This window comes from Malaya genurostris, chromosome 3, assembly GCF_030247185.1.
Source record: "Malaya genurostris strain Urasoe2022 chromosome 3, Malgen_1.1, whole genome shotgun sequence".
NCBI lineage: Eukaryota > Metazoa > Arthropoda > Insecta > Diptera > Culicidae > Malaya > Malaya genurostris.
The window spans coordinates 288,174,442-288,190,700 of NC_080572.1; the positions used below are offsets into that span (position 1 = coordinate 288,174,442).

At 39.2% G+C, this 16,259-nt stretch overlaps 1 protein-coding gene across 2 annotated transcripts in view; it reads left to right on the plus strand.

The window, feature by feature from the left end:
• Positions 1-16,259, plus strand: part of LOC131434553 (uncharacterized) — a 71,532-nt gene that overhangs the window by 40,687 nt on the left and 14,586 nt on the right. For both annotated transcript variants that reach the window (XM_058601372.1, XM_058601373.1), the window contains exons 7-9: positions 1,339-1,455; positions 1,523-1,623; positions 1,771-1,862. In XM_058601372.1, the coding sequence (XP_058457355.1) occupies positions 1,339-1,455; positions 1,523-1,623; positions 1,771-1,862 (310 nt within the window). The remainder of the gene's footprint in view (positions 1-1,338; positions 1,456-1,522; positions 1,624-1,770; positions 1,863-16,259) is intronic.

The following is a 16,259-nucleotide window of genomic DNA, read 5'->3' on the forward strand; positions in this document are numbered from 1 at the left end:
GCAACTGCAAGATTCATATGGGTGGTCTATAATGTGAATGAAACTGAAACAAACGTATCCCCAGCAATCCGTTTTAGTTTTATTTATTCGACCAGTTCTACTGTCAAATTTAAAACTGGTATACACTGCCGTTCTATTTTTTCTATATTTGAAACACAGATAAAACGCTGCTGGGGCTGCCAGTTTATTTTGTTATAATTTCTAGATTTAAATTTTAAAACTGACATTAATTATGCATCTAGAACTAGAACACCCCTGAATATGCCCTTAGAAGCCAGATACTTTTTCTCTAGGAAGCACAGATCAATTTGCCTTATCTGAGTTTCATTTAGTCTAACAAAACTATCATCTGTTAAGACCATAGATAACCAAATTCATCTTTAATTAAGTCGCCCTCTTCTGTAGTGTTCCCTTAGTCAGAGTGGTCGGCCGACAGAAAAAGCATTTGTTAAAAGTTTGTGTTGTTTTTTCATAATCCTACAATTCTCGCAACCTTCATAATACATAATTCAAACAATTTTCTTACGTTTCTCATTTCCAGATAATTACGTGTCACTTTTGCGTAATACTTTAACAAATCTCATCACGCCTCCTCCAACCTTAACTAATGTCCGTTTCATAAATGATTTGTCTTTTTCCCATTTTTTTCTCACTTCGTTGATTCTTCATAGCATTTTTTTTCTATCCAAATCCTAGTCATATTTTTGTCTGCTTGAATCATTTGTAGATGTCATCTGAAGTGGAAAGCATTAACGTACACTGACAGGTCTGGACTATCGTATCCTGCGGATTGAATTAACCGCCCAGAGATTTGTCCATTCATTAATTTGATGAGAACTTTACAGTACCCTTTCCATTCATTGGACAGGACGAATTTTCTCACTCCGTGGGACTTTTTCGGCAGTCCATTTATTTAACGAAATACATTTATTTCCTTGGTCTAATGGTTTACAATCAACGAAATGGGGCAAACTGTTAAGAGAGCAACATTTTTTTTGTTGGGAAAGTTTCTTTCGGTTTATTACAATCACTCTGACGTGGAAACAAGGAATGTCCATCGCCTTGACGTCAGACGTATGAATGTTAGCCCGAATGGGATAGCCAAGGTTACATAATTAAGCTGATAATTGATTGCACCGCAATTAATTCAATTTCGTAGAGAAAAAAATACAACAAAACCACAAGCTTCCCACAAGCTGAAACATGGAACCAGTATTCATAGCAAAGCGAATCTATTTAATTAACCTGCTGCCTCACCTTCCAGAGTTTAGTGAAACTTCTTCTTAGCTAATTTGCTTGCCAATACTAATCGACTGCATTTGGATGTGTTCATTCTAGAGCCAGCGAGCGTTCGCCCTTTGACGGGTCCTGTTGTGGGGGTGGATACGCAACGGTGGATTCCCTACCATCATCTCCGGTCGACGACGAAGACGATAGCGAACCGATCCCGACAAGGTAATTGTTTTTTGTTCCACAGCCTCTCGAAGGTGACACTCACTCACTCCGACCGTATTTCCCACAGATACCGGGTGGTGATGCTTGGTGACTCCGGCGTAGGCAAAACCGCTCTCGTGTCCCAGTTTATGACGTCCGAGTACATGCACACGTACGATGCCAGTTTGGGTGAGGAGCGTTTTTTTTTTTCAAACGAAATTAATTATCTTGTGAATTATCTAGTCTGAAATAGGCCACCCCGTAGTGGAAAGAGAGAAATGTCCGCTAACACCTCGTTTTTGCTGTTTGTTTCTTTTTTTTTAATTTGTTTTGCAGACGATGAGTTCGGCGAGAAAACCGTTAGCGTCCTGCTCGATGGCGAAGAGTCGGAGATGATTTTCATCGATCACCCGAACGTGGAGATGAGTGTAAGTACACACTTGATCTTATCTGCCGGTGTCGGAAGCTGCCGGTATATCGATTGGTTATTGTGTTAATTTTTTCAGATGAATTTAAAAGCTTGACATTTGCAAGTAGAAGGTAAAAAAGATTACTAATCCGATATATTTGCTGATCAATCTTATATGAGTCTGTCAGGTTGAATATTTTTCGTTCTAAGAATTTCATATCTTTCGCTACGATATTGGCAAGTAAATTTTTTTCCTCGAGTAATCACTCCTCAGTCGTTCATTGAACTCAATGAACGCAACCTTGAATTCGTTTCAGAATTAAACAAATTAACTTTTGATGATGAAGATTGACTTACTTGATTTTCAGTTCTGGGAACGGTTGGGAGTTGAATAGGACGAAAGACAAGCAAGCCATGATGTTTTTCTTTTTCAGATTTTTGACCGATGAAATAGTCCCTGTCTCGGCTAGTGAAGTATTTTGTTTGGAAAAATAAGCAAACGATCTGAATTGCATTGTTTTTTTATCAAGCTTGGATAAATACTTCGCTAGGGCTTTTATACAAGTTTCGACTATTGTGATAAATTGTGACAAGAGGGAGAGGGGGGACTTAGAAAAACTTTACGTCACGGAAGTTTTATTTTCACTACTAAAGTAAAGTGTTTTTAATTCGAGCTTTCGGCTTTCATTTGTGACATAGTATTCGAAAATTGTGCTACCGTGTGAAAACAAATTCTCTACAAAAAACCTGTTTCAATCCACCTAGAGGTGTAATGATGCCTTTCTAATTTCCATTTTCTCCTGTATATTACAGCCGAAATTCCCCGAAATACAAAATTTAATAAAAAGTTTAGACAACAGTTTTGAAGATTTCTGTTGCATAATACCGCTACATTAATATATTAGGGGAAGATGTTCGGTTACCGGCACCCCACCGTAACTTTTGACAGAAAGCAGATAGCGCAAGTGTGTCAAGTGTGTGTAATAGCAGCACGTTCTTTTTGTGCCGAATATCAAAGCAAACAGACGCTTGCACTTTTTGCTGCGCTAAAAACAAATTTTAATTGCGTGAAAATCAACATAAAAGTTTTCATGGCTTTTTTATAGTATCACTAGCTGAATTACCCGGCGTTGCTCGGAAATGTTTCGTAAAGGGAAGGCCGAAAAAAATTCTCGAAGTTGTCCTGCTTAGTGGAATACTCTTGTAGTGAAGCATAACTTAGGTTGAGTCAGAGTGAAAGCGTCACGCGATGCGTCTTGGCACGCACTTCCATGCTTCCTCGTCACATTTGATCTACAATATCTTTGGTTTCCTGGGCTATAATCACTTGCTATTCCCCCCTTTTTATACAATTTTTTATGTCATCATGAATTGCTCAAAATTTTCCATCTGATAATGATTATTTTATAACGAAAGGCTGTTTAACATCATAACTACATTCGTACTATAGAATAACGTTTTTATATAATTTATTTTCAGGAATCAGAACAAATTGGCTCAAATGGCACGTTCCTCTTGATATTTGGAGATTTGTGCCTTGCCATCAATTTGTTTTTAGCATCATTTTCCCGATATATAAGAGGGAAGGATTGAAAGGAAATCGTAAGGGTTGGACTAGGAGGATGGGAAAAATTGACGACACAAAAACACATAAAAGCAGAAGTAAATTCTGCACCCCCAAGGGACTCCGAACAATCTGCTGAGGATCACATTTAGTGGAAGCGGAAGTAAATTCTGAACCTCTACGAGGTCCCGAACAGTCTACTATTAATAAAACCTCCAACCCCCGAGAGGATTTAGAGATCTTACAAAAGCGACACCATTCTGCACTCCCGGAAGAATGCAGAACGATTCGCAGTATGTACGAGCAGAAGTAAATTCGGTACCCCCCAAAGGATGCCAAACAATCTGCTAAACCCTATTTAAGGTGAATACAGAAGGGATTCATTCACTCCAGGAAGAACGATGAACCCTTCTGACTATAGCTCCTTACCACATTGGGTGAGAAACGAGAGAATATCCTTCAATTTTAGCTCCGCATACACAGACTCAACCATGTATGGAGAACCAAAAACCCAGATACGTAGCTGCGTCAATGCGGGACAGTTACATATCAGATGATATGAAGTACCGTAATCGCATTCACACAAATCACACGAATAATATTCAGCACGTTGAATAGTAGCCATGTGATAATTGAGTTTGTAATGTCCAGTCAGAGCTCTAACCAGAATACTGCAATGATGCTTGGAGAAATGCAGTAGACACTTTGACATTTTCAGATTTAAATCTGGTAGAAATGCTTTTGTCTGAGCGCAAGTTTGCAAGCTGCGCCAGTAGCTGGCATGTTTGGATGCAGCCCAAGAACGAATCTTGTGCTTCATCCAACTAGTTGAAAGTGGTAAAGCTGGTTCAGGACCAACGAAATCATTCGTTGCAACAGCTCTAGCCAACTCATCAGCCTCACATTGAATGTTTTGAAAGGAAAACTGCATGTGAGAGTAAGGTCACTAGGAGCGAGTAAATACTCATCCCACGTAACCATTTGAGACCACAAGCGAGTGTGGCTAGTAGCATAATCTAATGGGTTACTGTTCCAAAGCCCTGTAACCTTAAGACGGTATGCACAAGATAATACTTCTTGTTTTAGGAACACAGGGTTTTAGGTTTAATGCACAGTAGCGCCTCTAGAGCGGCAGTAGGAGTTGTCGTGAATGCTCCTGTCATCGCCATTAGGACCATCCTTTAGAGATGATTTAGCTTTGACTGAACTGTCGCGACGTCTCCTTTCTGCCACCATACAAGACATCCATATGCTAAAATTGGTCTAACAATAGTTGTGTAGATCCAATGAATATATCTGGGTTTGAGTCCCCATGATTTTCCAAAAGCTCGTCTGCATTGGCCGAAAGCCATACAAGCTCTCTTAATCCTGAAGTCAATGTGAGCAGACCAATTCAGTTTTGAGTCAAGAATAACCCCGACGTATTTAACTTGATCGACCACAGTGACCTCTGAACCAAAGAACTGCAACGGACGAGCTCCTGCGATTATCCTACGATGAGTGAAAATCACCATTGATGTTTTGCCCGGATTTACAGACAATCCAACCTGACAACACCATTGTTCAACAGATCGCAGGGCTTGCTGCATTAAATCAAAGAGAGTGTTAATGCTTATACCGGTCATCAATATATGATAATCGTCGGCAAAACCATAAGTCGGAAATCCAAGGTTATTAAGTTTCCTTAACAAACCATAAGCGACTAGGTTCCGTAAAAGTGGGGATAGTACACCACCTTGAGGACACCCACGGACACTCAGTTTTCTAATCTCTGCTTGCCGAAGCGATGAACAAAGAAGTCGATTGCTAAGCAATGCGTGTATCCAATTTGTGATACTTGAAGATATGCCATGACCACGGGCTGCTTCCAGAATTGAATTGAAAGACACGTTATCAAAGGCACCTTCAATATCTAGGAAAACTCCCAAGCAAGATTGCTTTTGTGAGAAAGCTTTTTCAATGTTGTACACAACATCATGTAACAGGGTTGTAGTGGACTTCCATGTAGCGGATGCACGCCCAGACTAACATTCCTGATATAGTGATCGACTATGCGTTCCACTGTTTTAAGAAGAAATGAGCTTAGACTGATAGGCCTGAAGCTCTTCGCTTCCTCATAAGTGTCGCGACCGCCTTTGGGAATAAATTTGACAATTATTTCCTGCCAGGCTCTTGGAATATATCCTGTCGCAAGACTAAAAGTAAGTATTTTCTTCAAAACATGTTTGAAATGTTCATACCCTTTCTGCAGTAACACTGGGAAAACTCCATCCTTTCCAGGAGACTTGTACGGAGCAAAACTCTCAACTGCCCATTTGACCGATTCAATCGTCACGACGCTTCGAGCAAGGGCCCAAGAATCGTAACTATCTGAAAAAGTCTCGGGAAGAGCTGTCGGTGATGGATCCATACATCCTGGAAAGTGAGTGTTAAAAAGATAGTGAAGTACATCACCTTCATCAGACAAGTGTTCACCATCTGAAGTTCTTAAGAAACTGACATTAAAGTCCTTAGACTTCGAAAGTAACTTATTTAATCTGCTAGCCTCGTTGAGACTAGAGACATTTGTGCAGAGGCTTTTCCAACCACTTCGCTCAGACGATTGAAGAGCATTCCTGTAAGCCCTTCAAGCCGACACGAATGCCCCCACTCTGCGTCGGTGGTTCCAAGCTCTTCTGCATAGTTTTCTTAGTTTAGCAAGTTCAGCATTCCACCAAGGAGTTCCTCTAGTAGCTCGCACAATCCGAAGTGGACAAGCCTCTTCATATGCTGCAACTATGAGTGAGACAAACCCACTCGACAACATTTTCCAAATCAATTGGGGTTTCAATTGTTGGTTGGTACCCGTAAAATCTAGTCGCCAAGCCCTCTTCATAGAGGTCCCAGTTTGTAGATTTGGGATTACGATATGTGATAATATCAAATTTAACGTTTGAATGATCAAAGAATATGTACTTATGATCAGACAACGAAGGTTCGAGCTCATCAGAGACGAGCCAATTCACCAACTCATGCGCAATTCTATCAGAGCAGAGAGTTACGTCCAAAACCTCCTCTCTTCCAGATCTCGCAAAAGTTGGACGGTTTCCTGCATTGACTATGTGCAGGTTTGTACTGCTTACAAATTCCATCAAAGCTTACAATTCCAACATAACTGGATGTCGTGAATACGAAAACAACTGACATGTTTCTTAACACTTCCGAATATCAATTAGTTGATCAATTGTATGAATTATGCAAGCATTCCCCTTTTCCACATTTTTCGCAAAAACAAAAAAGGCTTCACTTGATCTCGATTACTGTGAATTTCACACAGCGAGAAGTGCACAAATCTAACCAAACTGTTCTTGATTTGCACTAAACTGAGGATAATTACCTTCGATATGCAAACAACAAATTCTAATAGTTCTTTAGAAAACTTTTAGAACCATTGGAACGGCTGATTTTGTGTAATGTTCTCCACCGTTGTTTTTTCACCAATGCTAATGACTGGTAGCTGTGACGTAATCGCTCTTGTCGAAAGCGAAACTATTTGTGCAGACGACACAAAACACATCTGCTCGCAGTTGCGATAAAATCCAAACTGATCCAATTTTTTGTTGAGAGGCTTGTTTTTACCTGATTTCGTTTGTAGCTTTTTCACTAATGGGCGGTTCTAACGGCTATAAAAATAGCAGCATATAGAATTTTAATTTCGATATTTCATTTCGGATTTGCATTTCATTGAAAGAAACTATCAGGATGCTGTACGGGATTCATTCCTGCCTTTCAGAAAGACCAAATTGTGGAACTCACTACGATTTTAAACACTGTTCGGAACATTTTCTCAAACGATTTGTTGTACAGCAGCAGATATTTTGTTCTCTTCCTCAGAACGCGTTCTGATTGGCTGGTGTTGATATGGGTCAAATGAGACGGGTTTTTTAATAGTGTAGTATTGAAATACTTCAATGCTTTTGCTATACACGTTTAAGTTAAAAATTTCGTTTCTATTGGTAGTTAGATTATATAAATACTTTCACAGATCACTGAGCTATGAGCTTTAAAAATACGAGAAAGGCAAACGCGCCTTATGAATTATCCTCTTTGATACTCGTTTATATAAAACATTTCAGAAAAGTTTAATTTTGAATTATTTGAGATTATGTCACACAACTGAATATTTTATCATAAAATTGTAATCTTATTTTCGATGGCATGTAGCAAAAAATATGTTGATTCGTTAGATACAACAAGAGATATTCACGATCAAAAACTTATCACTCTCTCAGAGGGTAAATTTTGAAAAGGCACCCCATAGTAAAGTAAGTCGTATTCACGACAAAAACTCAAACTAAATATTTTTCCGCATACGCCCGCTTGCTATCACTGACTTCGCCACTTGCTACATTCCTCTGGCACGTGCCTATATATCCCGGTTCTCCAAAAAAACCGCAAGCGGCAGCAGAACTTGCGTATCGATGCCAATGTATGCGAGATTTGTGTAACGCAATCGATTGGTACCTGCGAAATGGAAAACAGAACTGTGATTATTTACATTTCCAATTGAGCACAATTCGTTTGACGATGATTTCAAACATTCGCCCGGAAGAAACTCCCCGTTCCCGCAGTTGTAACGACACGGCGAAGGCGAGATAAGACGGATTTGGTGCGGATTTTCAAATTGATATTGATCGTCCGAAGTTTCTCATCCCTGCTGCCACTGCCTGTTACTTGTTGACTGTGGGTTACCTTGGGCAAACGGAATGCTGTCCTCCCGTCCGACGGATAACTCTCGAGTTGGTCCCATTTAAGCTTCGGACCAGCAGTGTGTCAGCGTGTGGGCGGAGGATGGCTGGTTGGTTGGTTGGTTTGTCGATTGTTTGTCCTACCGCAAAGGATAATCAACTTGGAGCAGTGGTTCCGTCCGCTCTGTGCTGATGCGGTGCGGGAAAGGAAATCTGCATGTGGCTCAGATGAGCACATTTCTGAGGAAAACCGCACGTGTCACGATGAAGTGACGCATCCATTCGTTGCCTCCGGTGAATGCTAGAACGGTGCGGAAATAGCTTGATTCACACACGGACGTACTAAATTTCCACGTATTGTATAAGTTGGTTTGTGGGTTTCAGTAGTTTGCACAATTAGTTCGAAAGTGGTGTGGTTCGATATTTATGATTTTTTTATTCAATTGAATATGCATATTTGTGAATGGCCTCCAAAGAAATACAAGAATAGTTTAACCATCGGAAGGAGAGCCATAAATTCAATACCACCCTAACAAAGAGAGACTATTTCGAAAGCACACATTTCAGCATCACTGGTGATTGGAAACTGAGCTTCATTGATTAAATGGTGTTTGGCAGAAAATGGAAATAATGGTGTGCGGAAAATCTCCAATTAGATGATAGTGATTCAACACCCCTCCGGTGGGTGGATGTCCGTTTGATGCCTTGAGATATACTGGCGAAGGCAGAAGAAGAAGAGAATGAGAGGGAACGGGAAACTTGATTCTAAACGGGTCAGTTCTTTCCTCTCCTCGGGAAATAGCTTCACATATTAACATCACTCGAGTCGTTGTCGGGGGAGCCAATCAAATGTGAACTATTATGTTGGCTTTTGTGTAGTCCTCAATTGAAGGAAGCTAAGATTTAATCAACTAGACGATTATCCTGCTATTGAATTCTGCAATCATATAAAAATTTCTGTTCTTTGTGGTTACTTTAACTGCAACGAGGGGAAATAAAATGTTTAGAATTAGAGCTGATTAGGTTCCTTTGAATTCCTTTTTTCTACCTTTTTACCACATTCGCAAACCACTAATATTACTCTACACATTTCTACCAGAGGAATTAATTCTTCTTTCCGAGTAGTGACCGGCCAACTAAGCCGTTGGAACTAACTTTGCGACTGCTCGGGAACCCATGAAAATTGACCTTAAATCACAAAGAACAGACATCTAAGTAGTGATTGCAATGTGTGAAGGAAATTCAATGAATGTTTGGCAAAGTAATTACCAAGTAGCAATTTGTCTATAGAGGCCCTCTTAGAAAAAAACGTTCAACGGTTGTCCTTCATTGGCCCAATACGTTGGGTCATTTGTCCTAATCAATCGTTCAACGGGAGGCCAACACGGGACCATTGTCAGCCGATTTTGAATCAAACCGTTGAATGGGATGCCATTTTTTTCGTTCAATAAACCCGGCAGACAGAGGTCCGTTGTTGAGCCGCTTGGAGCAGCCCAGCAATCCCTTATGGGCTCTTGAGTTTGATATTGCATACAGTTGTAAGCAGCGTGGTAAAATTTCATTTTCAATCGAATAATATAAAATGAAAATGAAATTTATGGCCGCCGACCGTCAGCATATTCCTACTAATTCATTTGACTTTTGCTGCCATTTTCAAGTGAAGTTCCCAGGATTCATCGTCAGTTGAATAATCGTACCTAGTCATTTGAAGTTTTGCTTGCTCAGTTTCAAGTGCCAAGCAGTATAGCTGCTTCATTGTCTTCGCAGTTGGTAGTGAGCAAGTTCGAATGAATAGAATTATAAATGGAGTAAAGTATGAAAAATGAAAACTGAAGGAGGAAACTATTAATTTATGTGTATTCTGTAATTGATATTTCAGCTGTTTGGTTTATCCTTCATCTATTATCTTGAACCAATTCGAATGTTTACATGAGCCTCATTTGAAGACCGCTCTCACACTATTGAAAGAGATATTTTGTCATTTCAAGAGATCAACTGACGGTGGTTAAACTGAGTCTCGATTAAAGAGAAACGAGTGATGAACTGAATGCTGCCCGTTCGGGCCGTCAGCAAACATTGTGTGTGTCAGAGAGTGAAGTTTACTGCAGTAGAGAGATCGTCAATGTGTTCCACATTCAGTTTCAATTGAATTGAATGAAGTTTTACTGAACTGTTTGTAAGTCATGTATGCAAAATTGCACGCTGTGGTGATTTTTCGGGAATTTCCGCGTGTATGTTTTACATAAAGACTGCCACAGAAAGTATGAACGCAACCAAAAACCGCTGCCATTTCAATTCAGAATCTATCAATTTTTATGGCTGCGTCCTGCTGTTTACACTCTTCTCTAATCACTTGTGCAGTTGTTTATTCGGTTTCATTAGTTTGTTTCGAAATGCGTGGACTTTCAGCAGAACAACGTCGAAAAATTTTGTACAAATGGTGCACAAAACGCGGAATGTCACTGAGAAAGATAGCAAAAATGGAAGGAGTAAGTGAAAAAGCCGTGCGAAATGCAATCAGGAAGTTCGGTGAGGATAACACCTTTGAGGATAAACCAAAAACGGGTCGAAAAAAAGGTCCTGCTAACCCTCAGTTGGATAAACGTATACTGAAGGCCTTCTTTTGAGGTTTCAGTTCGGGATGTGGCCAAAAAAGTAGGCACTTCGAAGTCAAATGTTCTTCGTGCTAAAGAACGTTTGAATCTTCGAACCTATGAGAAGCAGAAACAACCAAAACGTAGTCCGAAAGAAGAAGCATCGATCAGGCTGAGGGTTCGAAAGCTGTACAATACGATTCTTGCTGGAAATTTGAACTGCATAATCATGGACAACGAAACCTACGTGAAACTCGATTACAAATCCTTGCCGGGACCACAATATTATACGGTGCGAGAAGGGCAAGTGTTAAACCAGTCCGAAACATCGATAGAACTCGAAAAATTTGGTAAGAAAGCTATGGTCTGGCAAGCAATTTGTAGCTGCGGTAAGATTTCGAAACCCTTCATCACTACTGCTTCAATGAACAGGGAAATATACATCAAGGAATGTTTACAAAAACGACTTCTTCCCATGATTCGAAGCCACAAGGATCCTGTTGATATCTGGCCAGATCTTGCTTCTTGCCACTACTCGAAATCAACTACCAAAAATGTCACTTTCGTCCCAAAAGACATTAATCCACCAAATTGCCCACAACTTCGACCAATTGAGGAATTTTGGGCATTAACGAAGGCACATCTTAGGAAACATGTCTCGGCAGCCGAAACCATTCAACAGTTCGAAAAAGATTGGAAAAAAGTGTCAATGTGAATTTAATGAGGAACGTTCGCAAGAAGGGGCGCCAGCTAGTCTACAATGGCTAAGTAGCAAATGTTGAGAATAATATTCTGTTGTTGTAGTCTAATATTATCAGTATATCGAATAAAATTTGAATATCTATCACTTGTGAATTATTTACAGCGAAATCAAAGTGTGTCCATACTTTCTGGAACAGTCTTTATGTTCAGCAATTGATGATAGAATTGAGATAACCAAAAATAACTCGAAAATTAAGTTTTCTCTTACTTTCAAAAACAATGAGGAGAACTCATCACGCTTACTTACTTTTCTTGTACCCGCGACATTCACATGCCGGACGTCATGGCGAGCAGTCGCTTTCAATCGGCAGCAGCAAGAAACTGAATTTTGGATTAAATTTCAGAACTGAAATCTAAACGTGAATCAGGAATCAGAACTAATTGGCTCAAGTGGCACGTTCCCCTTGATCCAATTAGTTCTGACTCTGGAACTGGATCCTAATCCTGGACTCTGTAAATAGTTTCTTGACTAGATTTTGGAACTGAATTATATTCCTTAATTTATGTTCGGGATTCGAATCCAGAACTCTGATTTAGGGTTTCGACTCCAGGATTATATTTAATTCTAGAACTGAGTTCTAAACTTGAATTCCGAGCCTCAATAAAAGAACTGAATTCAGCTCCAGAATCCTTGTTCCTAATTTGGTTACAGCATGCAGGTTCTGAATACTGGAAATGAATTTTGAAACTGAATTTAGGAGTTAAATTCTGGTTCTGAATTCAGGAATTAAACTCTGGTTCAAAAACCAGTTCTAAAATTCAGGTACGAAGTTCATATCTCACAATTAGGTCCAGAATCAGATTGAAAATTCATATTCTGAATTTCACTCATGAATTCTCGATCTGGATTCTGGAACTGAATGTTAGATCTGAACTCCGAACCTGAATTTTAAAATTGACTACAGAACTCTATGCATTCTCATATTTTATTAAATGTGGACCTCCGAATAGCAAATTTTCGGGAATGGCAATCCCTCTCAGAGAGCAAATGGAATACTCTCAATCAATAACGAAAATTGTCCTTTTTTCTAAGCTAAAGTTTTGATAGTATGTTCACATTAGCTCTGATATTAAGTGATACTATACAGATATACTTTATATCCGATGATATCATGTGCGATATCACTTGATATCCCATACAATTTTATGTCAGCGCATATCACCATTTTAGCATGTTATCAGGGATATCATGTACGATATCATGTCGAGTTGTCAAAAATCGCAACTAGAAACACGGATAATGGCATTGAACGCACTCATTCATGAACGTCAATTTGAGAGTGACAATAAACAATTATTAAAATTTTGATTTTATCAACGAATATTTGCGTTCGGGGACCGATAAATGCGAGACTTCAATTATTGATTGAATTGTAGGAGAGAAAAGCAATATTATTGATCTTACTCCTGATGGGAACATTCAATATGACAACTTGATTGTCAAACGATATCATTTCGATCATTTGTGAACACTTCGACATGATATGCATATCATCTCGGTATATAAAGTGATATCAGCGCTAATGTGAACATGGTATAAACCGCGTCCTAAAAACCTAAACAAATTTTTGCTATGTGAAAAACTATTTTTTTGCTTTTTGATAGGTTTGCAGGTTTGTTGTCGAAAAACGATCGCAGTAGGCGTACGCGGATGTTCCTAAAATTAGTCTTTTTTCATCTTAGTGGAATATAGGATAACGGCTCCCTATTTCATCTGAGCTCCTATTTCCATCTCATCCCTTCACCTCATTACTTTGAACATGAATAATAGCTTACAACGTAGCTGAACCAAACTGTAGAATGTTTTAAAATGATTATTCAAGCTATGGTCAAATTTTCTCATTAGATGAAATGGTTTTACATTCTTCTTTTCAATTTAGGATACATTTTCCTCCCAAGATTTACAGTTCGTCATGTTTCTGAATATCTACTAATCGATTCGTCTCAAAACATGATCACTATTTTGCACAATTACACTACTATTGAATGCTGGATGAGATCATAATTAGTAATGTTCACTTGTTTAATTAACGATTAAAATCTTCAAAAATTACCCGACAAGCAATAATAGTCTTCAAGAATATGAGATGAAAGTTTTTCACTTATGTCGTTTTCGCTTGATGCCAAACCTAACCCAGTTTCCACTCTAACTGCTGTCAAACCGTTTGTTTGAAGCTAGTTTCGAACCTAGTTTTAACGTTGTTGAACTGAAAATCGAGTCAGTTTCGAACCTGGTTGTTATATCAGGTTTGCTCAAACCCCCGTTGCTAAGTGCTAAATCAACACAGTTTCGTGAAAAGTGTTTGTTTGATGAAACTACCCTGGGTCAGTGTCAGTGTTCTCAAGCGAAAACGACATTAGTTCACTTGATTGCGCTTTGTTTACATCTCATTTGGTTTCGCAAAGTTGCCAAGTTTTCTCATAATGTTGCAAAAAAATGTTTTCCTTCTTCAAATTATCACAACAATTTTTTTTTCTGGTATCCGAGACATTAGTTTAATTATATTGTTGATATTTATATTTCAATAAAACTATTTCGGTTTCGAATATTACCAGAAAGAGCGTGTTAAATACTAATGAAATAATCATTGTGGAAAGTCTAGTAGCACTGGTTATACGTCGTTATACGTCACCACGACACGTCACACACTGTTAAGTGTGTGTGTATCATCGGCTGTGCACAGAGATGCCAGATATTTTCATAGAAAATATGTATCTTCTCTAAGAAGTGTATCGATAAGTAGTTAGCAACATTCAAACAGTTATTACTCTAAAATGGCTTAATATTTTGCAGCGTGTTTTGCGGTGACATGTTTGTTTACATGTTAATAACAGCTGCGCAATCGATTGGTTTCGGTACGGTTTATCGTTTCAATGATGAGTCGAATTGATCCGAAAATGTGAAAGAAAATTCTGCACATTTGGTGCTCAGAAAGTGGTGTCACGTACAACGAAATTGCAAAACGAGTGAAAGTGCACCACGCCAGTGTCAAAAATATTATCTAAAAGTTCGGTAAGACCCTTTCCATGAAGGATTTGCCCTGATCCGGTAGGAAAACGGGTCCCAGCCAGCCCGGCCGGGACTTAAAAGTGGTTGAGTACATCAGGAAAAACCCATCGGCGTCGACGCGGGATTTGGCCAAGCAGTTCAACACCAGCATCGGGATGATTCAACGGATCAAAGTTCGGAACTCCCAGAAATCGTACAAGAAACAGAAGGTGCCGAAAAAGGTGTTGGTCTGGCAAGCAATTTGTACCTGTGGTTTGCGGTTGTCGATTTTCTTCACGAAGGGCACAATTAACGCCAAGATGTACGAGGAATAATGTTTGAAGAAGAGAATGCTGCCACTGTACAGAAAGCATAAGGCTTCTCCTCTCTTCTGGCCGGATTTGGCTTCAGCCCACAACGCCAACTCCGTTCTACAGTGGTTGTCAAAAAATAATGTACAATTCGTGGAAAAAGACATCAACCCACCGAACTGCCCGGATCTACGGCCAATTGAAAGGTATTGGGCAATTGTCAAGCGGCACTTTCGGAAGGAAGGTACAGTGTCCCAAAACATGCAGGAGTTAAAAAAAAACTGAACAGCTGCCACCAGGAAAGTCACAAAAGTAACTGTGCAGAATTTAATGAAGAATGTCAAGTCCAAAGTGCGAGCGTTTCACAGAATTTAGGATTTTCTTCAATATAATCAGTGAAATGCATAAAAATGTAATTTTCTACAATAAATCGAAAACTGATATCAAAATATGTTTTTTTTTCGCTTTTTCATTCAATAATCAATGTTGCTAACTACTTTTCGATACACTCCTTATCTGTTTTCACTAATAAAATGAATCAATTTAAATTGGTTTAAAATTTTAGTATAAATGTTTATCTGTGTTCATCATCAAATATTTGCTCAAAAGATTTCCATATTAACATGTAATTTGTCCGTTGATTAATAAACTTTTTAAAAAGTACTGCAATCAAATACTAACAGATACTCAGAGTGAAAAGTCTATCTTTTTACTTCTCATTTTTTATAAACTTTTACAAATCTGTATTAAATTTGGAAAATCTGTATAAAATCTGTAATCTGATTTAAATCAGTAAGCGATCGCAAAAATCTATACAATACAGATAAATCTGTATAAATGGCATCTCTGGTTCTGCATTATGTTTTCAGAAGGGCTAATGTCTAAATATCAAGTGTACAACTTTACTTCCGCCGTTTCTTTCCAAAATTAAAAGCTTTATTGCGAAAAAGTGCTTACAGATGTATTATTCAAAGTATTGTCCGTCGCTAGCGACAACTTTCTCCCATCTTTCCGGAAATTTTCCGATCCCGTCACGAAAAAAGGAGTCCTCTTTTGACGCTATCCATGAAGCAATCCATTTTTACAACTCTTCGAAGGATTGAACATGTTGATCTGCCAAGCCGTGTGTCACCGAACGGAATAGGTGGAAGTCAGAAGGGGTGCATCTGGGGAATACGGCGGGTGGGGTAAGACTTCCCATTTCAGCGTTTCCAGGTACTTTTTGACCACTTTTGCAACGTGAGGCCGAGTATTGTCGTGTTGGAGGATGACTCTGTCATGTCGCTCTTGATATTGTGGCCACTTTTCTTTTAGCGCGCGACTAAGGCGCATCAGTTGTGTTCGGTAGCGATCTCCTGTGATGCTTCACCCGGTTTTAAGAGCTCGTAGTAAATCACACCGAGCTGATCCCACCAAATACAAATCATAACCTTGGCGCCGTGAATATTCGGTTTTGCCTTCGACGAAGT